General features: G+C 35.6%; 1 protein-coding gene across 1 annotated transcript in view; it reads left to right on the top strand.

Annotated features, from left to right (window-relative positions):
- Positions 1-26,031, top strand: part of LOC150099699 (solute carrier family 12 member 2-like) — a 497,862-nt gene that overhangs the window by 222,267 nt on the left and 249,564 nt on the right. Inside the window, exon 12 of the mRNA XM_090403480.1 lies at positions 13,522-13,677. Coding sequence (XP_090259606.1) covers positions 13,522-13,677 — 156 coding nt within the window. The remainder of the gene's footprint in view (positions 1-13,521; positions 13,678-26,031) is intronic.

Consider the following 26,031-nt stretch of genomic DNA (forward strand, 5'->3'; position numbering starts at 1 on the left):
ATATAAAAAAAAAATGAGCAATAGCCAAAAGAGAAACCAGAAAGACACACAGAGAAAGCTGGGAAAAATTTGTATCATATCTAGAAAATGGCATATACAAAATAAGACCCAGTGTGGACAAAATACTAAGTGAATGCAGATATGAAAGAAACTGCAAATATAAATTGTGAAATAGATGTAAAAGAATTCTTGGATTACTTTACAGATCTTTGGACGGATAATACTGGCATTAAAAATAATTACACCAGAAACTTACAAAATTCCTTAAATGATATGATAACAATGAAAGAATTAAAGGACAATATAAATGTAATAAAAAATGGCAAATCAGCAGGAGAAGATGGAATAAACTTTGAACTGTATAAATTTGCTGAAAAAAATTTCATCAAAGATTACTAAAATTTTTAAATAAAATATATACAAATGGACAAATACCAATAGAATTGAATACAAGCATAGTAATACCTATATTTAAAAAAGGGGATAAAACAAAACCTGCTAACTACAGAGGTATTAGTTTATTGAATACATGAAAATCTAAAAATATACAGTGAAAAAATATTAGAATATTAAAATGGATTTAGAAACTAATGGATGCACCTTTCTGCTTAAAACTACTTATAGAAAAAAGAAGAGAATTTAATTTGAAAACTCATCTTTTTTTTATAGATTATGAAAAAGCATTTGACAAAGTAAAAATATATATACACTGTTTGATATTATTATTATTATTACTGGCAACTCCAAGGAGTCCATAGACTCATCGAGGGAGGCCCTAACATCGTGTCAAGAACAGCTATTCGACATTCACACAGTATCTATCATACCTCGCCTTGAACTCATTTACAGTCATGGCACCCACAACAGACTCTGGCAGCTTATTCCACTCATTCGCCACTCTCTAAGTAAAAAACCTAGCTCTAACACCCCTGCTAACCATGCTCTTATTTCCCTACCATCGGCATTCTTTAAAATCATTCTGCCGTATACGTTTTTTCTTTTACTTGCAACATATCGAAAAAAACTGTTTGGGATTCTCCTTAGCTTGCATGACTATTGTTCTTTCATGATTCGCTTTTGCTTTTCTTACCACACTCGTTACCCTTCTGGCGTGTGCTTTATACCATTCATGTGCCTGCCGGTTACCTTTCTCCTTAAATTCCCTCCACAGTTGTTTCTTTTTTTGCAGCTCAAGCTTAATGGTGTTATTCATCCATTTAACCCCTACTTGATTTATTATTCAGACTCTAGGTATACAGTCAGCCATTGCCTTCTGCACTTCTTAACCAGCTCCCATGCACTATCAACATCCAGCCTTTGCAATTTTACATGCCATGGCACTGAACCAATCAAACTCCTAAGCTTGTCATACTTACCAGCCCGATAATTCCACATGTACCCTGTCTTAATTGTAACTTCCACACCTTTAGCCACCTCCCAAGTCAAGACCCTATGATCACTCTCACCAATTGGTGGCAACATAGTCATATTCGTTACTGCCAAATTCTCAGATGCTGTTACTAGGTCAAGCACTCTCTGACCCCTAGTATTTTCCATTACATGCTGTCGCAGATAGTTATCCCTTAATAACCGCATAAAATCCAATTCCTTCCTCCCATGTGTCCTCTCCTCCTTCCAATCAATGTTACCATAGTTGAAATCTTCCATAATAATTACTCTCCTTCCACTCATTTCTTCTATTTGCTTATGCATACTATCTCCACCATCTATTCCATCACCTGATCTATAGCAGCACCCAACTGTATATTTTGTTCTGCTAGCCTCAATCTCACACCAAATAGCCTCAAATGTGCTCTTTTCTCTATCCTGCAGTTCCACTTCTGTTCTCCTTGGCTGCAGCTCATCAGCTATCATCAACAATACTCCTCCCCCATTTTATTCTCCCTGTCATTCCTGAACACACTATACCCCTCACATTCAATCCCACTAGCTATATCATCTTCTGTCAGCCATGTTTCACTAATGTCAATAACCTGTGACCTGGAAATGCCAACCAAGGCCAAAAATTCTTCATTCTGGTATTAGTATACATGAATTGCAGAAGCCCATTTGTCCCATCCCTATTTTGATGCCTTATACTAACTATCCCATTCTGATTTGTTGTCCTTCCTACTCGCTGGGGCATATTACACACATTCATACACTCAACTGTCTCCCTAAAGTCTGCATATCTACTCCCCCCCCCTTAATAACTCTGGTTTCCCTGATTCTGCACATCCATTTCCACTTTATTCAACAACACTTTTTCAAGTCTCCGTACACCAAATCCATTCAAATGCAAACCATCCATCTTATATAAATCCTTTTTCCCATCGAACTCATTCCACTTTAATATAATATATATATATTACAAAGAATAAATATACCTAATATTTTACTACATGCAATATTGAATATATATAAAGATAATGAAATAAAAATAAAAATAAATGAAAAGTTGTACTATAAACAATCTATTAACAAACCATTAATTACATTAATGAAATATTAATACAGTGGAACACCTTAAACAATCAATGTATAGAAATTTCCTGGAATAACAAAATAAATACGTTATTATTTGGCGATGATCAGGTAATAATATCAGATAAGGAAGACAATTTACAAAGAGCAATATATAATTTAAACATTATAGTAGAACAGTTTGGAATGAAAATTTCCATAGTTAAAACTCAAACAATGGCATTTTGTGGATAAACTCCAGTTAGAAGCAAAATAGTTATTAATAATAAAATAATAGAACAGATAAATACTTTCAATTATCTTGGATATGAGATATCATATGAAGGAGGAAAAGACATAAAATTAAAATCAGATTAAATTAGAATACTCAACCCAAATATAGTACAAAAAGAAACACGCTTGAAAATATACAATACTTTATCAGTGCCTACATAATTATATGGCAGTGAAATTTGGGCAATAAACAAAAGATAAACAAAGAATAATAAAACAAGTGAAATGAGATTTATGAGAACTTCAAAATACAGATCAAAAAAGGAACGAAGACATTTTAAAAGAACTAAAAACAAAATCAATAGAAGAAAAACTAAACAATTATAAACAAAAATGGATTGAACATGTAAGCCGAATGGCCAACACCCGACATCCTAAACAAATACTAAAATATAAGCTAATTGGAAAGAGAATGCAGCAGGGTAGACCTCAAAAAAGGATATTGGATGGATAATGAGAACGGAATAGACCTATATGGTCTATTCCGTTTCACTGTGCTATTCTATTCTATTCTATTCCGCTGAGTAATTAGTGTTATGATGGTGATGAAAAACCTTTGAAGAAATGGAGTAGTATTTATAGTTAGAAGAGAATACAGAAAACACATTTTGGGTTACAACCGACTGTCTGAGAAAATAATTCTAATCAGAATAAAGGCATACCCAGTGAATGTTACATTCATACAGGTGGATGTATCCACTACAGATTCAAGTAAATGGTTTTCAGAAGAATCTATTCAAGTAGCAGAGGAAAGAAGAAAAATGAAATGTCAGAGAAACAAAAAAAGGGTTAGACAACTGAGTACAGATTTCCAAAGATGAGGTAGAAGAATTTTACGGCAGCTTGAAACAAGTAGTGAAACAATACTGATAAAAGAGATTATATTTTGATATTAGGTGATTGGAATGAAAAGAAGAATTAGGCATCACTGGGAAATTTGATTTAGGACTGAGAAATGAAGCAGGAGAAAGGATGTTGCAGTTTTGTGTTGAGAACATTGGCTTTATTGCAAACACGTGCTGCTTCCAACAACATAAAAGAAGATTGTACACATGGACTTCATCTAATGGAGAATACAGCAATTACATAGATTGTATTGTTGCAATCTATGTAAAAGCAGAAGGTGGAGGACTGCTATCCAAGCAGCAAAAACACTACCTAGTGTAGACCGCAGGACAGATCATGAATTATTGATATCTGAAGTTTAATTCAAATTAAGGGCTAAGAAGAAACAAAAGGACAGTATCAGATTTGATTTAGATTCTATAAATGAAGCATTTAAAATAGAAGTTGGAAAGAAATTAAAAAGTTTGGAGAAGACAGGAAGAGAATCAGAACTGTGGGAAGAAACAAAATGTACATTCATAGAAGCAGCAAAGAATATTCTTAATAAAGCAACAAGAAAGAAAGATTATAAATGGTTATCAGAAGAATCTATTCAAATAGCAGAGGAAAGAAGAAAAATGAAACTTCAGAGAAACAAAGAAAGGATTAGACAACTGAGTACAGATTTCTAAAGAAAGACTAGGAAAGATAAGGAAAAACATCTAAATGAAAGGTGAGGAAATTGAAGGAAGCAATATTATGAGTATTATGGGTAGAACAAAGATCTGTTTAGAAAAATAAATGTTGTTACATCCCTAGATTAGGAGTTGTAAAAAGTAATTCAGGTAAATATCTGATGGAAGAAGTAGTGGAAAAAAAAAGTTGGAAAGAATATGTAGAGGATTTATACATGAAAGATAATAATATTAATGGAGAATTTGTTGAGAAACCCATGATAATTATTATTATTTTTATTATTATTTGACACATCTCCAGGGAGTCAAAGAACTCATCGAGGGAGAGCACTAGGTCTACAACTCCATCTCCACCATTCAATCACAACTGACCACAACTACACCAACGCCATCTACCGCCTACCATCACTGGTATTTCCACAGACAATCACAAACAAAAGTTTATATAATGAAAAGTGAAGTGATAGCAATAGAACAGCTGCCAAAAAGAAAAGCTGATGGTGTGTCAGTGGAATTATTGAGAGCAGCTGGGGATGAAGTAGTGAATATATTGACTGAAATTTGTCAACAGGTTTGGAAGAATATATACTGGCCTAGAAATTGGAAAACATCAGTATTCATCCCAATCCCCCCAAAAAAATCAAATGCCAGAGGTTGTGAGAATTATAGAACCATCACTTTAATTTCACATGCAAGTAAAGTTATACTGAAAGTGATCCAACAAAGGTTGGAGCCATATGTGAATAGAGAAATGCCACAAGAATAGGCAGGCTTTAAGAGAGGTAGAGTAACTAGAGACCAAATAGCAAACATGAGATGGATTATGGAAAGACAAGAGAATTTTCAGAAGGAAGTGTTCCTTTTTTTATTCATTATAAGAAAACTTTTGATTGTGTGGACCACAGCAGACTGTGGATTGTAATAAGATCAATGGAAATATCTGAACATCTAATTCTCTTGATAAGAGAGTTGTATGACAACCAAGAAGCTTCAGTAAAAACAGTCTTTGGAGAAACAGACAGTGTTCGAGTGGGAAAAGGGTGCGGCAGGGTTGTATACTGTCACCCTACCTTTTTAATATTTATAATGAATGTGTTATGAGAGATCCACTAGTGAAATCTAGGGTATAACATGGAAGAGACAGGCTCAAGATTGAGATCATTGGAGGCATCTTTGTGACCTGCACTCATAGAGAAATCCTGAGCGAAACATAGGTCCATCAAGGTAATGTTATGAGAATGGCTGATTTAGACAAAGATCCAGCTGGAATTAAGATTGGTTGCAGAAAATTGAGGAATGGTTAAGATGGAAAGTAACAAAGCTGGGCTTAATTTAAACATCAGCAAAACAAAAGTGATGGCTTCTGGCAGTTTAAATGTATTTATAATAGAGGAAGATAAAATATAAATTGTTGAAAGTTATGATTTATTGGGGTCCAGAAGCAGACATGATGGTAAATGTGAAAATGAACTCAAAAAAAGGATAGGCATGGGGAGAAAAAAAAAAGATGTTAAACCTGGCAAAAATTATGAAAGATAAAAGTGTGAGTAAGGCCACGAAAGTCAGAATTGTCAAAGCAATAGTATTTCCAGTAATAATGTATGGATGTGAAAGCTGGATTATTAAGAAGAAAGCAAATTGATTCATTTGAATTATGGGTGTGGAGAAGACTATTAAGAATCTCATGGACTGCAAGAATGACCAATAAGAATGTTTTAGAGAATATAAAGACAGAATACTCCTTGGAGGCAATGATCACTAAAGAGAAGTTGATGTACTTTGGACATATTATGCGAGCTAATGAATTATTGGAAAAGGCAGTTGTTGGAGAAGATTGAGGGAATGAGAAGAAGAAGAAGAGGAAGACCACAAAAGAGTTGGATGGACAACATAAAAGAACTTAACAATTACTGAAAGAGAGGACAAGAGGCCGAGTGAGATGAAGAGCCTTTGCTCAAGGATCACCAGAAGTCTAAAACAACTGGTTGTAACAACAACAACAAATAGTTGAGGTTCCTTGTAATGATCACTCACTCTGTTTACTCATTGCTATTCCTCCTGGGTGTCATAGTCATTATTTTTGGAGTTCCACATATATTCCTTCTTAATTGAAAATGCCACATGCTTTGCCATTTCACAATAAAGGTTGCATGATCATTCTCATCAACAGAGGTAGAGTAGTTACTCCTGTTTGTTGGTGATAATGATTATGCAGTCCAAATACATTCTGATGCAATAACCAGGTTCAGGTTCAAATTCCAGGTCCCGTTAACCACATGCTGTTTTAGTTATTTATGTTTCAATAGTTACGTAAATTCTGTTTCCTTCCTCTCCCATATGCCCTTTCCTGCTTCCATTCCATTCTATGCCTCCATAGTTGAGGTACCCCTATAATGATTACTGACTAGAAATCATTTGCCAGTGCATGTCATTCATTCACATATCCTTTTGCCCCTTTGGGCCTTTAGTAGATCTTGTTATATATTTTTCCCCATTGGCATTTACTTCACACCATACAGCTTCAAATGCGCTCCCTCTTTCAAACTCACCTTCCTACTGAAATTTTACTTGTGTGTTGTGATTTCTGCTGTCATTAGCAATACCTCACCCCGTCCTATTCCTTCTATCCTCCCTGAGAATGTAGAATCCCTTACATTCTCTCCTTATATCACTCTCTATCAACCAAGTCTTATTAATATCTATCATTTTGGCCAAGTCAAGTAAACCAGTGCCAAAACCTCCTCATCCTTGTTCCTGATGCTTCAAATATATATAATATTAATATTGTAATTAGTATACATACATTGCAGTATTCCTTTGGTCCTACACATACCTGTGTGTGTGGGTGGGTGGGTGGGTCGGTGGGTGTGTGCATGCATCATCAAATTCCTGATGTGTACTCATAGATTGGGATGTACAGGATAATATGTTAATACCACTTGAAAATCTTACATCATTGCTATCATCTATTTTCCTCCATATTAGCTGGTTATCTATCAGGGCTTGAATATTGTCAGATCTTATATTTCAGTCTTCTAAGGCATTTTGATGGTATCAATCCACTTAGATCTTGGTCTTCCTCTGAGTCTTTTTTCTGTCATCCTGGCAAAAAAAACATTTGTTTTGTTAACTTTCCTCTTCAATTCTATTTAAGTGACCATACCTCCACGATTCACTCTGCTCACACATTCCTGAATGTTAACAATGACAAGTTCCTTTCTAATATCTTAATTTTTCATATGATTCTGCCATTGATGCCATTTCTTCATTCTCTAAATCTTTCTCAGCACTAATGTTTTTGCATTATGCAAAAACATTATGAGAAGAGTCACTAGCCAGTATTTAGTTCATGTTTTCGCATTATGGGATACAATGGTAATTGTGTGAAAACAACAGCCTCCATACCTCCGTATACAAATATACTAGTCACAAATTTACTTCATGCTTGTGATTACACATGGGTACAGGATTAAAACAAGAAAAACTTTCCACATATAAACTTTACTCCTCATTCTTCACCTTCACTTCTTCCAGTATCAATTTCATACCTTTATTCCCTATACTTTCATAATAAATTTAGTTTAATCCTTTATCCAAGTGTAAGCAAACAAAGTTTGCACCTGAAAATATCTTCAGGACTGAGGTAAGGTGGTGCAACACCAGGCAACTCCGAGCAAAGGTGGACCAATCTCTCATCACTCCTTGTCTCAGTACCTCCCATAATGCAAAGCACATCTCCTTGCGGACATGTATACTGCTATGCATTAAGGGAAGGGCCACTACCCAGACCAGTTTTGATCTTTATTGAGGTCTTGTCAGTGGGAGGCAGACCCAAACGTGGAGATACTAAGGCAGAAGCAATAGGAGAGGTCATATTTACCTATACAAGTCGCCAAAGGTGTACCACCTTATTATTGAATTACTCTGGATATAGAGAAAGATGTTGGAAGTTTATTTTGCACTTCTGCCTTAGTATTTCCACGTTTGGGTCTGCCTCCCACTGACGAGACCTCAATAAAGGTCGAAACCGGTCTGGGTAGTGGCCCTTCCCTTAATGCATAGCAGTATACATGTCTGCAAGGAGATGTGATTTGCATTATGGGAAATACTGTGACAAGGAGTGACGAGAACTTGGTCCACCTTTGCTCGGAGTTGCACTACCTTACCTCAGTCCTGAAGATATGCAAAGCACATCTCTTTGGCTAGAGGTTATGAAAGGTTAATTAAAACAAAACAGTATTGGTAGTGGGCAATATATGAAATGAAGGTTCAAGTTATTGCTTAGAGTTCTGAAGTGATGTTAGTTTCACTATACAGATAACCCTCGTATAACGCAGATGTTAGGCTCCATAGAAATAATGCGTTATATAGATCACGTTATGCAAGACTCAGATCACATAGAAAAAGTAGGGTTATGTTCCGAAATCGTTTTTTTTAATTATATAAAGAACAATGACATATCCAACAAAAAAATATTTTTATTTAATTCAGGTAATTCATGTAAGTTAAGAAAACATAAACTATGAAACAAATACATAGTATAAAATTATAAAAATTACAAATTGTACGTAAACTTCATTGCACATAATGCATAAATGTTGTAGGCAAAAATAAAATAAAGCGCATATTTTAATCTTTTATAGCAGGAGGATTTGAGGATCGGTTAATAAAGGTTGATTTTGTCATGTAATCACCTGATGCATTACTGCAAAACAGTAGAGTAATTCTATCTTTGGAAACTTGGAATCTAGGAGCTGATCTTTCATTTTTCAAAATATAGGTGTGTTTTTGCATTTTTTTTCCAATATAACCTGGATTCATCTTAATTGAACACCAGGTCTGCACTATAAATGTTTATAAACTTTGAGAGCTTTTTGTTTAATAAGATTTCCATCCAAAGGAATTTTCTTTTGAGTGCAATCTTCTATCCAAATCATTAGGAATTTTTTCCATTAGAATATCGCGTACACGAGCAACCCGCTTTGCACTTATCATTGACCCAGCAATAAACACTTTCTTGGATTTTATGTTCATTTTGTTTGATTGTTCGAATTTTTAATTCATTTAAATTCAAAGTCCCTGCAACAACTCCTGTTTTTTCTCCATTTTTCAACCAATCCATGATTTTAATTTTTTCTTCAAGAGAAATGAATTTTCTTTTCCATGTTGGTTTTACCCTTTCATTGCAGTTTGTGGCCATTACTATAAAAATAATTTTTTTACATAAAAAAAGCATTACATATTAATTATATATGTAACTCACCAGAAAATAAAGTGCTCAGCTTGAGATTAACACACTTATGATTTTTAATGCGTTTTCCTGGCAGAAAACAAAGTGTTTAAAGTGTTTATTGTTTTCAACAATAAACACTTTACACGGTAAACAATTGATGTACATGCGTGCTAAAGGGTATTTCCCCTAATATAAATTTGCTACTTATAACTACATGTGGGCTATGGGCAGACACAAATTTAACAAATATAAAATTTGATTTCTAAGTTGCATGGTGAAAAACATATGAAAAGATTAAGGGTTACTACAATTTGTAGACTGTGTTTTTATCGAAACAATACTTCACCAAAAAATGAAAATAATATAGGTGTAGTTTTATGAAATATATTTGTTATAGCTATTGTTTATAAATGTATTGCTAATAATTCCTAATTCATGTTTAACAGCTTGCTCATTGGAGAAAATTATTATTGTTTTGTTTTTGAGTGTGCTAATGATTCCAGATCTTTTTGAAGGGTGATGGTAAAAGTTAACAGCAAAACCATAGCCATTCCACATATTAAAGGAATATGGAATAAAATAAATAGAATATTAAACAGTTATGACCTTAATGCTACCTTTAAATCCCCTACAAAACTGAAAAACATATTCAGTGCCTCCAAGATGTTATGGAAGAAGTTCCTTTCCAGTCAGTTTGATGTAGAGTGTTAAGAGTGGGATCAGAGAGGCCCTTAAATGCAAATTTAAGAAAGCCTATGAAATTCTGATCAATTATCCTAATCTGAATGATAATGGTGGTCTAAAAATCTCAAGATTATGGATGGCATATATTCAGCCCACATGAGCTGAATATATTCATCTGTCAAGTTCTCCAGCAAACCCTCACTATAGACTCTAGCAATAATTTGATACATGGTAAAATTTTTGCAGGTATGCCATGAGAACTCAAACGTCGCTAGATCTAGTAACAAAGTGACTAAGTTGGCATACTGATACTGATTAATTTCTGAGGACCGAGTGGTCCTCAGAAATTAATCAGTATCAGTATGCCAGTGCTGTAGTTCATGTCTATACATGTTTGTCAATCCTAATTCCCTACCTGAGAGCCAAACCTACTCGAACAACTGATCTCCCAATCAAAACATCCATTCTAAGTGAGTGAATGTGCCTTCCTTACTGCTCTCTGTATTTACTGTGATTTATTTCACTTGATGTGCTTAAAGTTATTTTTAAAATTAAATTTATATAAACCGAAGTTAAATTTAACTTCGGTTTACTGTGAAGTTAAATGAATGTGTTTCTAAAGTGCCCTGAAACATGGATAAATGGATAATTAAGAAGAACAGTAACATGGAGCCAGAGTCGATTGCTTCTACATCTATGATTACATCTTCATCCATGTGTAGAGGCATATAGAAAGTATTAAATTCTGTTTTAATCCTTTCTGAGTGCTGTATACAATCCATTAAGCCTCTAATATGATACATCTTCATCCCATGTGAATAAAGAGGTGGATTCAGCAGTAAAAAGAGGTGGATTCAGCAGTAACTAATGTTAAACAATCAAGTGATAAAAAAATTAAAAAACATAAATATTATGAATCATATTTACAATTTGGCTTTACATAGACAGGAAATTTAGTAGAACCAAATCCACAGTGTGTTGTTTACTCTGAAGTCCTGTCATAAAATTCTATGAAACTGTCTCTTTTACGGCAACACTTTGAAACAAAACATGAACATTTAAAAAATAAGCCCTTAAAGCTATTTTGAATGTCTTTTGGAAGACTTGAATAGTAGAAAAACTGTAATTAAGCATTTTTCTGGTGTAGAAGAAAATGAAAGTGCACTTAAATCATCTTTCAAAGTAAGCCTTCAAATTGCCAAAGCTGGAAAGGCTCACACAATAGGCGAGTCACTCATTCTTCCAGCAGTGGAAGAAATAACTTCTGGTATATTTGATCAAAAGGAGGCAAACCTTGTCAGAACTATTCCTTTGTCAAACAACACAGTTTCCAGGAGAATTAAAAAAAGATATGGCCTGTAATATTAAGGACCATTCAAGCTAATCAATGTAGCCCATCTGTCAATTCATCCACTTTGTCATACAAATGGATGAGTTGACAGAACACACACTTGTTTTTGTGTGTGTTCCAGGATGCAATATTTGACGATATTTTATTTTGTAAGCCTCTCAAATCTTCTACTATGGGTGAGGATATTTTAATATGATTGATTCATTTTTTGCCAAAAACAACCTTGAATGGAAAAATTATATTTCTATATGTACTGATGAAGCAAAATCAATGAGTAGTTATATCACAGGACTAGCAGGTCATATAAAACAAGCTGCACCAGAATGTAAGTTCACTCGTTGTTCTCACCATGAAGTGCTGATAGCTAGATTTCTCCCTGATGATTTAAAGAGAGTTCTGGATGAAAGTACAAATGGTTGATTTCATCAAAATCCGACCATTGAAGTCTTGACTTTTTTCAGACCTCTGTGAAGCAACAATCTCTTATGCAGGCTACCCATTTCTTCATAGATAATTGAAAAAAGTCAAGACTTCAATGGTCGGATTTTGGAAACTGTATAAAGAGGGTGTGAGTAGGGGAGTGAGAGGCAGTTTTTTTTCGTGCAGAGTTGTGAATGATTGGAATGCCTTGCCTGAGAGTGTGGTGTCTGCAAGGAGTTTGAGCGTGTTTAAGACACGGTATGATGAGATGTATGTGTGATAAAAGGACCTTCCAGATGAGTCTTTGACTCCATGAGGTCTTGGGGTAATAATAATAATAATAATAGAAGTGTGTTGGTTGTCATGAGGAAATGTTCTTTGCTATATATTTGAACTCCACAATGAGGTACGTCTTTTTTCATGAACCATGTGTTTCGACTTTCCTTGACACTACAAGACTTAGCATGGCTTCTATGGTTAGCATATTTAGCTGATATTTTTGAAAAAAACGAATATTTGGAATTATTATTGCAAGGAGACAATGTTGATGTGTTTTATGTTGAGAAGAAACCAGAGGCTATGGTGATAAAATTTTATCTCTTGGGAAAACGGAATTAAAAAGAACAGCTGCAGCCAATTTCACTGACTAGATTCATTTTTTAAAGAATATGTGCAAACGATTGCAGACTTTGAAGACATCAGACAACAAATAATCATTGACTTAGAACTCTTATAAGGCAGTATTTTCCGTCCCCTGATGAAGTGCAAGAATGGATTCGAGACCCTTTCACATTTGATTTGGAAAAATGTCAGCTTCCATTGTCCAATAAAGAAGAGTTGATTGAGATATCGTGTAACAATAGTTTAAAAAGCATTCATTCCAAAAAGCCATTGATTAGTTTTTGGATTGGAATGGAGAAGGAATAACCGACTTTGTCAAAAATTGCAGTCAAATATTAGTTATCTTTCACAATGACTTGTTTATGTGAAACTGGGTTTTCATCTTTAACTGCTTTAAAAATAAATATGGGAACAGGCTGGATGTTGGTGATGACTTGCGACTCTACCCTAGCAAGATAACCCAACGATTGATGAACTGTGCAGGTGTAAATAAGCACAACCATCTCACTGATTATCCAGTAAAATGATGTTTATATAATTTTATAAGATTTGTTCAATTCTTTATGTCACTCTTTGTGTTTATCAATATATGTAATTTATGAATACAAAATTTAATGTATGTGCGTGTGCTTTGTTGTATTCCCATTGTTATACTATAACTATAGTTTTATCTATCTATACAAGGGGTATGCAATTACATACACATTTCCAGGGGGTACATGAAGCATAAAGTGTTGAGAACTACTGATCTAACTAATAAATTTATCTTTTTACATTGCATGATCATTTAATATCTGATTAGATTATATTTCCAAATTGCAGATTTCTAAAAACTATATTCTGTATTTTAGTCTGATATATAATTTTTATTGTAAATGAAATATACCTTACTTGAATGTGGTCTCTCCCCAACTTTTTTTTTTTTAATTCTCTAGGTTTTCGTCCCAGTTTTAAGTATTATAATAAGTGGGTGAGTCTGTTAGGAGCAATTCTTTGTTTGGTTGTAATGTGCATAATGAATTACATTACATCATTGATCACATTAGCTTTGGTTCTCGGCCTTTATATCTATATCAACAGAGCCAGCCTTGGTAAGTACAGAAATTCTCTTTCATATAAGAAAATAAAATAGGCATTGTATATATATATATATATATATATATATATATATATATATATATATATATATATATATATATATATATATATATATGCATCTACTGTGATAGTACTTTATAATTAAGTTTACATTATTACACTCTATATCATTAAATTTCTTCAAATCTTACATTTATCAATAATTTTAATCCAAATTAATGTGTTGGTGGCAGGTCTCCGATATTTCAAATCTTACATTTAATTCTTTTAATTATAACAAGTCAGCAATATTTTTGTCTTCCTTTTCTTTCTTTCTTACCATCCTGCATCACACACCTGTTTTACTAACTTTTCTTTCTTATCCTGTTTAAGTGTTGAGTTGTAATAATAATAATGTAGTTCTTTTTTATTATATTCATGCTTAATATTCTTCTGTCCTTGATGCTTCTTCTGTCCATCTCTTCACTCTCCAGTTTTCTTTAGATTTCTCATATCTCTGATCTTGTCTCTGATTATTTTTTTTATTTCTGACTCAGCTCTGTAGAGCTACAAAATTGCTATAATAGTAATTGTAGTACTATCATGGCATGTATTATTATCCACACAATATCTGTAGAACCTCTCTTGAATTCATTATTTGACAGAAAACCCACTCAAAATAGACTCTGGCAAGTGAAAATCTCCTCAAGTGAAAACTCTAGTCCTCATATTCAATTTCCAAGGATGATCCCTTGTTCCATTCCACTCTAGCTAAATGCTGCAATATTTCTTATGCATCAATCCTGTAAAATCGATTTAGTAGCTTAAATGTTTCATTCATATCCCCTCTTTTTTGCTTATCAACCAACTTTCAACCCACAGACCTTCTTGCTATCTTCATAGGGAGTATTCCACAGAACCCTCACATCTTAGTCACTTGACTCTGGAACTTGTCCACCACTTCCTCATCCCCCAAAAATTCAGTTGACCAAACTTGAGTAGTGTAATTAAAACGTGGCTGTATCAAGGCCTTAAAAAGTGGAATAATAAATAACTTCGTTATCTCTGTTAGTGTGTTCTTCAATAACCAAATAATCCTAAGAGCTATCTTTGACCACCTTAGCAATATATATTCTGAACTTCAACTCTCCATCTACTAACATCCCCAAATCAATTGTTCCATCAAATTTCTTGAAGTGCAATTTAGTCAAGTGGTACACAGCTGTGTGTATCACATTGAACTACACTTTTCCACATTAATCTGGTATCCCTTATCTTTTCTCCCATGCTGTCAGCCTATATATATCATCCTACAAGCTCTTTACATTGCATGATTAATTATTACTCTAACCAATTTTGCATCATCAGCAAACAATTGAATATTTCCCTTCAAATCATTCCCTTTATCATTTGTTTACAAATTAAACAGTAGTGGTCCAAGCACAGAGCCTTGCAGCTTATTGCTAGTCACCTGCTTTCTCCAGAATCCCAGATGCTACTCCTCATATACTATTCTTTTATATCTATCCATCAGCCAACTATTCAGATCAGCAGTTTCATATCCATTCAGATGTGTTCCAATTTATGTGATAGAGTTCGATGTGGTATCCGGTCAATTGTTTTTGCAAAATCCAGGAGTATCTTTGTGGAGGCAATCTCTTTATCCAACTAAGCTGTGGCTCTATAACAAAACGTTAGTAAATTAAAATTACTAAGTATGACCAATCCTTCACAAAAGCCATGTCCCCCCCCCCCCCCCCATAGAATATTATATTCAGATCCACCCATTCCTGAATTCTGCCTTTGACTAACTTTTCCAATAACTTTTACCTTCTCTCTTGAGATATTGATGTTTCATAATTTGTTAATGCAGTCTTGGAGAATCTCTTTTATACGGTGGAACTATTTTACCCTCCTTCCACTCTCTTGGGACTTAATTTGAACAGCCTAGTCAGAGGCAGTACATTCCTTTTCACATTTCATTATAATATGAGAGCTGATCATCAATTTCTTGATATGTATTCTCAAGGGGGGTGTACAGGCTACTATGACAGTCCTACATGATTAATTTTACATTATTACTAATCTCTAACAACAATTTTCTTCCAAATTAATCTATTACTCATCAGTATTTCAATATTGTTATATTTAACATTTCAATCTTCTAAGACACTTCTGACTGAATCAATCCACTTAGATCTTAGTTTTCCTCACAGTCTTTTTCCTGCCATCTTGACATCAAACACCTGTTTTGCTAACCTTTCTTCTCCCAATCTGTTCAGCCCTGCTTACACATTCTTGAATGTGTAACAATGTCAAGTTTCATCTTTCCTAAGATTCCTTCTTTTTTCTTTTTTTTTTTCCATATGATTTTTTTAAAATATGATTCTACTGCTGATGCCATCTGTTTACTCGCCTAATCTTTCTCAGAACTTTATATCTTTGGTCTCTAATCTGATCAAATGCTTTATTTCTAACCAAACTCTCAGATCCATAACTTAAAATTGGTTTGAACACTGTCTTGTACCACTAGTTTAGTGTTTTGGCTAATGTCTGTCTTATTCCATATAAATTTATTTAACTGGGTCCCCACCATACCAGCTTTGCTTACTATATTTTCTATTTCTAAATTTGATTTGCCATCCTCACTAGAAACTGTGCCTAAATAGCTGAAATATGTTCTATAAGTTTTCCATTGAGAATGAGTTGAAGTTTTCTATATTCCTGTCTATTTTCATAATTTTGGTCTTTTTATTGCTGATTTTCATACAAATTTGTTACAGCTGTTATTCAATTTAGTTAGAGAATCCTGGAGACTTGCACAGGATGTGTTTATAAGTACAACATCATTTGCATTAAGCAAAGAGCTAAGTTTGATATCTCTGATTCTAATATCAGGTTTGATGCCACTTTCTTTCATAATACAATCTATATAGATGATGAATAACAGTAGAGATAGTGTGCACCCTTGTCTTATACCTGATTTTATCAAACCATCTTTCTGTACAGGCAGTCCCCGGGTTACGAATGAGATACATTCCTGAGAACGTCTTTAAGTTGGATTTGCATGTAACTCAGATCTCTGATGAACAGGCAAATATATGGTAATAATAATAACAATACTATAATGGCTCATATGTGGCAATAATAATACAGTGTAATATTATAATAATAATAATAAGTTACAGAAACTATTGTGCTCTTTCTTTTAATTCAAATAAATAAAACATAAAAACAAACATAAGTAATAAGACTTAAATGCAGAAATGACTCCTGGTCCATTGATTGTAGTAACGATGTAGTGTTGGGTGGTAAAAATATGACCTTTACATTAGGGTGAAGGTTATCTAATGTTGGATGTCCAGAAGCATTGTCTAGCAGAAGCAGAATTTTGAAGGGAATTTTCTTTCCAAAACAATAATGTTCCACAGCAGGAATAAAACAGTTCAAGAACCAATCTTCAAACATGGTAAGTGTGACCCAGGCCCTTAAATTTGACTTCCAAATAACAGGAAGAACTGCTTTAATAATGCGGCAAAGTGCTGGTTTGTTTATACGCGTGAAAGAAACTAGTTCGAGAATTATTAATTATCCTTATGGGAGCCCGTTTGTAAATATGGAATGCAGTAAGTTGGGTCATCCGTAACCCAGGGGCCGCCTATTTCCTTCCATTCTGACTGCTGACTTTCAACTTAAATATAGACTATATATATTGCTCTGTATATGTTCCATTTACTCCATATAATTTTAATGTTTTGAAAAGCTTTTCACTGGACACCTTGTTGTATGCATTTTCCACAAAAGTTAAGTACACACCATGGACCCCACATCCTGAAGCGGGCCCCAGGGCCCCTACCTGTCGCTCAGGTTAAGGATAACCTGACATTGCTATACAGTCTACAGGGTTTATTAGGATCAATTAGTTTAAATGATAACACAAAAGTAATATTTATTTAAAAAACTACCAACATGAAAATTACTTCAAAGTATATTTCCTAGCTTTTGTCAACCAAATTTTTCAATATCTGCAAAATCAACTCACTTAGCCAAATAATTTTCGATGCACAAAATTGCTAGGTGATTAAGTCGTTCTTGCCATGTTTTCAATGAATTGGACAGTCTGCTGAATGATCTCTCAGCTGAAGAAACAGTAACCGGTATTGTGCAAAATAGTTTAATGGAGGGCAGATACTGCCAAATTTGCAGGTTTTTGTCATAAATTGCGTTCAGAAGTCTTACCAGACTTGTTTCTGTGCCAAAAAACTATCTTAGTCTGCGCGGTTAGCCTAGTGGCTATGCGCTTCACAACCATATGCCTGGGGAAGGAGTGTCCTAGGTTCGATTCCCGTCGGTGACGTGAGGAGCTGAAGGATCTTCCTCAGCCATAGCCAAGTTAGCCAGTCTTGGGCATGGACAGCAGGGTTTTTTCCCCAGTTTATTCTGAGGTTTTTCATCCCGCAAAGCAGGCAAACTGGCCTTGAGAACTCAACACTACAGGCCATAGGATACACCGGGGCATAAGGCTGACCACCTTATCCTGTAAACGGAGTGAGGTCCGATGATCAATGGACCCTCGACACCGCAAGGTAAAAGAGGGTATAAGGAAGATGAGATGAGATGAGAAAACTATCTTATGAATACTTTTAAGGTGAAGAATTTCATTCAGTAACTCTTCTGACAGATCTTTTTCATACATATTCATAAGTTTTGCTGCTTTTGCGATAAGTTGACCATCGTCCAACTTGTGGAAATTTAAAATAGGTGAGAATAATTCACATATATTATCTGCTGCTTCAAACCTTGTTTTTAAATCATTCATAATGAAATCCAATACTGGATAAATTATGAAAATTTTGAAATCTTGTTCAGGTTTTACAATAGTTTCTCGATTTTTGCAAAATTGAGGTTGCACACTGATTGCTTGAGCAACTGCTTTTGCTTTTTGGACAACATCTTCCCACAAGTCACTTAAGTGTTGTATCTCTTGCACTAATTCTCTTATAAGTGTGGACTCAACTTCAAGAGATATTCCTTTACTTTGTATAATAATGTTCTTTTTGTCAATATTTGCTAATATTTTGTGCCGAAACATTGTCATTAGCATACCTTTATAAGATCTGAAATATTTTTTCAGCCCTTTAATTGTGTTCAGTGTTGAAGGAGTTAATTCTGTGTCCATCTCTCTGAGAATGACATCTAACACAGCAAGTACACTGGGATAATGTTTAACAATTGGGCGCACAGCTTGAATTCTTTCTCTCCACCTTGTTTCTCAAAGACTTTGAAGAGATAGTGGTATGTTATTTAAATTAAGGGGATATTTAATCCCACATTATTTCAAAGCTGAATAAGAAACTCTAAGATGGAAATCAAAGAGTTTCATGCCGAATATAGCTTTATCCACCTTTATTATGAGTTGCCTGGTATTGTACTACCCAGGTGTTTGCTTACGCTTGGACTCGCTGAACTTTTATAGCTTGCTATATTCGGCATGAAACTATTTGATTTCCATCTTAGAGTTTCTTATTCGGCTTTGAAATAACCTGGGATTAAATATCCCCTTAATTTAAATAATTTTTACATTGCCGAAGTGAAGCCTTTTGGCTCTTTATTTCGTTAATAGTGGTATGTGTTTTTTTACTACTTCCCAGTGTGCAGGACTGTGAGCAAAGAAAGAGTAGGAGCTCTCTCTATATTCCCAAAAAAACGTTATAACATCTGGGTTGATTTTGGCAGCATTGACTCCTACACGATTTAGTGAATGTGCTCTGCAGGGAGAGAATAAGGCACATTTGTTCTTTTGTAAAATGAGAGTTTTACACTGCTTATTTTTCCATGCATATTTGCACCACTGTTGTAGCTTTGTGAATGGCAATCTTTGAGAGGTATACTGTTTTTTTCCAGAGTTGCAAGTATTTCTTCAATTATTTTTTCTCCAGTTTTTCCAGTCAAGTTCATGAATTCAATGAAACGTTCATTGATTTCAAATTCGCTTGGGTCTTCGTTTTGTGATATGTATCTGAGAATTAGGATGTTTTGTTCATTGTGGGAGATATCTGATGTTGCATCTACTATTATTCCATAGAAAATTGCGTGTCCTCTTTAGTCTAGAATAGTTTGGAGAACTTTGCCTGCACAAAGGCCAATAAATTCATTTTGCAAATTCCATGACAAGTAATGTGCATATCCTTTCATACTTTTTAGCTTTGGAATATTTAAGCTACAATCGAGTTTTTACAGTACCATATGACTGGTTACGTGGCAACAAATGTTTTGTATGAAAATTTGTCTCATCGCATAAAAACCGTTCACTGTTTCACTTTAGATTCTGGAGGCAAGCATTTAGCCTGCTCTCGCTGCAAAATTGTAAACAGCCAGCAATATACAATTTTTAAAAAATTTTTATTCGGTGTATCCGGCCTTATTTATTTTAATATTGATCATTCTAAGAATTTTTTGTTTTTATAATAAAAATTTTGTTTCTTAAAAATGAACTTATGACCTGTGCCCTGCTGCCCCCTTCGTAGTGGCGCCCGCATCCACTGCATGCCCGCTTCTGCCAGCCCTGACCATAAGTATTGATATTTACTTGTCTTTACAGTATCTTGTCACTGCATGTTTTGCTTAACAGCTTTTCAAAATAATTACTCAGACATCTAGAATCTTTATCTCTCGAATCCAGAGTTTCATGTCCTTTTATCATCTTTGATTCCTTTTACAGTACTATTTTCTTCATTTATCAGCTTTTCAGTAGTCCCCAATTTATTTTGCTACCTTCTTGAAGTTTATCTTCTATATTCTTACTACTTCTTGTATCAATGTTTTTATTTTTTCTATTCTTGCAGACAACATCACCACCTGACTTCCTTGCTGACTCAATCAGTGTTTTCTCCAGAGTTTGCCACTGAGATTCCAAGGTTTAGTTGAGATATTTCATGAACAGTTCATAAAGGTCTTTCATTCTTGTGAATGTGATATCATGGAGAGTTTGAAAGCACTGGATGATGAGGAGGATAGACTGACTGTGAATGAGCAAGAAGTATATGGGGAAATGAGCAAACTTGATGTTAATAAGGCTATAGGACTTGACAGTATATCATCATGTATTTTGAAGGGATAGCAAAAAAGGTGAAATATGCCTTGACATATTTGTTTAATATGTATCTTACATTGGGTCAAGTTCCAAATGAGTGGAAGGAAGACAGGATTGTACTGCTTCATAAAGGGGGTGACAGAACTCAATCATCAAATTATAAACAGGGGCACTCCTAAACAGAAGCAGGCAAAATAGCCGTAAATGTAATAATCAAATTATAAGCCAATTCGTGTGTCACGTGTTGTGATTAAATAGTAGGAGCTAGTGAGAACCAGTTCCAGAACTGGGTTTAAAAAAGCGATATTTTTTTTAATGGAAAGTATAGATTTAGCTAAAGGGTGGTCACGTTTTAATAATCTATTTACTTATTACAATAAGGTGACAGCTTTGTTAGATGGGAAAGATGGATACACGATAGTGTTATGTACCTACCCTATATAGGTTGCATATTCTTTAACCTTTTACCTTTATAATTTTATCTACTCTTGTTGGTTATGTATACCCTACTCACTCATACAAATTTCCCTTTCTTTAAGCAAGCTAAATTTAGGCCACTCTTAAAATTTAATCATGTGTAGGATACTTAATGATTAAAGGGCTTTGTCCTAGAATGAGACGTGCCCATTAAACATATCTTCTGAGACAGTCCACCTGATAAGCATTGACAAAATTATTTTTTTAACTGCGCAGCCAGTACCGAGGATAGATGAGACGCTTATCCAGGATGGCTCTCTCGGAGTGATACACAGTAACTAAACTACAGTAAATTTCTAACTTCTGTTCACTATATTCTTGCATGCAGTCGTGGTCCGCTTTGTTAAATTATACACGTGGGTTCTTCCCACTAAGTTCGGTAATAATTTTATGAGTGGCTGTTTGAATTCATGTACTAAACCAGATCAGGCAGGTATTAAGAAACATATTTATTAATTAAATAAATGATACATGAAAGTCTTATTTCTAGGTAATCTGAATCAAATTTTAGTAAGATCTCTGGTTCATTACTACTAATGAAATACATGAACAAATTTGCTTGCACCACCTCTATATGTAACCTAACATTATTTCATCACAAGTTATCACACATTCTACACTCACGTGGTCACCAGTTATATCACTTAACACAACACAATTAATTCATACAAATTAAATAGAGCTCTTCTAGAGCAGACAGTTCTCAAACAAAGATGGGGCTATGCCAAGTTGGAGGCAGTTCCTAAAGTTCTATAATAAATCCACTACACAAATGTTCTTTGGAAAACACACACAATTCCTTAACCGTGAATATATAATACAAGAGTCTACATTACTGTCTTTGAAATGATACTCGTTCCTTTCTTCTGCCTTGTCTGGGCATCAAGGCTTCTTCTCAGTCTGCTGATCGTCTGGTCACCTTTGACAACTGTACGGCCAGATTCTCAGTGGGAAGGGCAATATGGCTCAGGAGCTTTGCCAGAACGGACAGCATCTACTTGGTTTTTCCATCGCACGATATAGCATAGCTATCCTAGTCCAAGGAAATAGCTAGCCCTATTCCATATGCTGCGGCAGACGACTCATACCTTCCACGGCCAGCCTGGAACTTCTCCGTAGGTGCGGACTGGACCAGCGTCCAAGAGGTCAGGGAACAGGAACCAAAAAAGCCTTGAGTGGGGTATGCTTGACCCTCTTGTTTTCATGCTCTTCCAGGCGTTTCTCGTATCTTGCGATGCCTGCCAACGCAGTCACATGGGTTTTTCGTCAAGCCGTGAAGCTCCTTTCACTACATCGCACGTGATTTTGGCGTGTTTTCTTAGAAAGTGCTCTAGTTTCTCTTTCTCATAATCCCTTCTCCTGGCACACGTAACACTGGACGGTCAAAAGGTGACCCTTGGACTCTGGCTTACAGATTTTGCTATCTCATGACACATAAAATGGGTTTCTTAAATTAATTCAATACATTAAATAATTTCTCTATCAGACCCTTATACATAACAGGTTAGGTCTTACAATTTTCTTTCATTTGTTATATAATTTCTTACTCCTATCTTAGTGTTATATACATATATATACATTTCCAGTTTATAGCCAACACCACATTCTCTACCTACAATCAAGGTGAGTTGTTCCTGAATAATTTAATGTTCCCACTTATATTTAGATTATTCAGGACACAACATAGGTCCCTGCCATCTAAGAAAAAATTTTACTTCTGTAAAATTCTTTTACAACTTTCCTCCTCCATATACGCCCCCCCCCCTTTTTGATAATCTGATAAACCTTCCACTCCTTCTCCTCTCATCCCTACAGGGACTTGCTGCTTGTTAAAAAAATATCTTGTGAATTGTATGCACCGAGCTCTGCTACATGCTTTATCCTGACTGTGTCCCCTTTTGTTGAGATCTTTTCGTCAAACGTCCATTTATCAGAGGCATGCATCTTTAAAGGATAAACTCCTTTCCTGTGGTCTACCTTACCATTTTGTCAGGGCCTAAGGTTATATTGGGTTTGTTCTAGTATTCTGTCTTCACTCAGATCCCTATGGCCCCCATTCTCCGTTTTTGTCAGCATTTGCTTGTTTGCTATGCTTTCCCCCCATGCATTGCTTAAACTGATTGAACCTGGAGAACTGCCGATCTGAGTCTGGAATTTCGCTCTCTTATTGACAATCAGTACCCTTTACTCTTCTTGAAGGAGCATTCACATCACGGCTTCCTTCTTGACAAGGACTGTTATCCTCTCTTGTAGTCCTTCTCTTACTACATACACTCTCCATTGAATCTCCTAGGCATACCAACCTTTTTGACCTCATCCTATAAAGTTTTAATCTATCAGAGTGTACTACTCAAGATTTCCCTTGTTCTTTTCCATTTCTTATTTTAAATGTCACTGGGGACAATTTTTCTTGAATTTCATATGGTCCGGCCATGCTCCTCCCCCCCCCCCCCATTTTTTATTAATGGAATTCTGTTCTAACAAGACCAGATCGCCAGGAGTTAGATCCTTGTATCTCCTCAATTTGTTGGCATAATTTCTTGCCTTTTGTGAGCAAGCTTGCTGGATTCGTACACCATCTCATACGCAATTCTATTATCAGTGATCAGGCTATTGAGATAATCATCGATGTCTGGAAATCCCCAATTCACATGGGAATTCCTGAAATCTGCTGGGAATGTTGGCTCAAAACCATTAGAGGATAACTGCGGGGGCTTCTCTGATGGCAGTGTGTAGGGTGGTTCTGCATGCGAATAACGTGTGAGGCAGAAAGGTATCCCAATTCGAGATCTGGAGATCGGATATCTTTGACAAGGTAAGCTTTAAAGTTCTGTTCAATCTTTCCACCATTCCATTGCCTTGAGGATGATAAGAAGTAGTGAACAATTTCTTTACTCTTAACAACTTACACAACTGTAACATAACTTCAGCTGTGAAGTTGGAGCCTTTGTCAGAGAGAAGTGTCTGGGGAGTCCCATATCTTGAAATAATCAGCTTGAAAAATTTATAAGCTACTGTTTGGGCAGATTGATTCTTAATTGCTACAGCCTCTGGATATCGTGAGAACATGTCTATGACCACTAAAATGTACCTATTTCCTTTCTTGGTGATAGGTAGGGGGCCCCACGATATCCATGGCTACAGCCTGAAAGGGACGCATGGGGTTAGGGAAAGACTGGAGAGGAGCCTTACCTACAATGCTGGACTTCTGTTGACACAAATGAGAAGAAGTCACATACGATTCTACATCTCCCCTCATCCCCTTCCATATATAACAATCACGAACTCTGTTCCACGTTCTATGTATTCCTTGGTGACCTGCCAGATCAGAATCACGAAAGGTGAATAGTACCCATGGGATCATTTTCTCTGGAACTACGATTTTGTCCTTCCATCTCCTTGTGACGCTTTGTCTGGACAATAAGAGACCATTCGGATCAATGTATAGTGTGTGATTGAAGGACTCTTTAATATGGGACTTCTCTCCTCCTCTCAAAACTTTCTCATAAATCTCCCTTCCCATACTGGATTTCTCCTTTGCTCTTCGATTATGCGAGACTTATCCCATACTTGTTGTTCCAAAGAATTGATTCCCCTTTTCCCTCCCCCCTTTTCTTTGTATATAGGGAAAATCACCTCTTCCTTAGGACTGACATCACTGTCAAGTACGACATCCAGAGATCTGGATAGATAGTCGGCAACCACGTTCGCTGAGCCAGGGATGTATTTTATTTCCAAGTCAAATTCTTGCAACTCCAGAGCCCACCTAATGATTCTCTGATTTTTGTCCTTAAACGACAATGGTTTGTGATCAGAGCGCAAGATGAGATGTTGTCCTAATAACATATACCTGAACTTTCTTAATGCATAAACAATAGCAAGGGCTTCCTTTTCTATTACCGAGTAATTTATCTCGGAAGATGAAAGTTTCCTACTGATAAAGGCGATCGGTCTAAACCCCTCTTCCTCTTTCTGCTCTACAACGGAGGCAATTGTATTGTTGGAAGCATCAGCAGAGATATAAAAATCCCTACCCAGTTTGGGATAGGTCAGGACAGGCGACATAGTTAGAGCCAGATTTAAGCATTGATGTGCAATCTGCTGTTCGTTTCCCCACTCGAATCTTCTCCCCTTCTTTGTCAGTTTAACTATAGGTTCCATCAGTTTGGAGCGTTCGGGAATGAACTTCCTGTAGAAATTGATCATTCCCAAATACCTCCTAACCTGCCTTATAGTTGAGGGAGTTCTTGCCTTTAATATGGCAGTCACATTTTCCTCTGTGGGCGTTATACCATGTTCATTTACCACATGACCTAAATACGCTACCTCCTTGAGGAAAAATTGGCATTTAGAACACTTTAGGGATAACTGAGCTCTGTTAAGTCTTTCCATGACCTCTATTAATAGTCTCTTATGCTCCTCGACACAAGATGAGTAAACCAGAAGATCATCCTGGAAACAGATAACCCCTCTCCCGACATATCAGATAGCACAGAATTCATCAGGTTCTGAAAACTGATAGCTGAGTTCCTGGCTCCCTGAGGTAGTCGACACAGCTGATACTTCTGCCATCTTGTGGTGAAGGCAAAGTATTTTCTGTCCTCCTCCCTCAAAGGAATCTGGATATAGCCAGAGTTCAGATCTCATTTGGAGAAGTACTTAGCACCTTCCAGGCCAATCAACAAGTCTTCAATCTTGCACACAGGAAAATCTATGGGTTTAGTGACCTTATGGATTTCTCTCAGGTCCAGTACAAACCTTAATCCACCATTAGGCTTTTCTAAAATAAATGGGCTAT

Source organism: Typopeltis vanoorti, chromosome 14, assembly GCF_054136105.1.
Source record: "Typopeltis vanoorti isolate ZY-2024b chromosome 14, IOZ_Tvanoo_1.0, whole genome shotgun sequence".
NCBI lineage: Eukaryota > Metazoa > Arthropoda > Arachnida > Uropygi > Thelyphonidae > Typopeltis > Typopeltis vanoorti.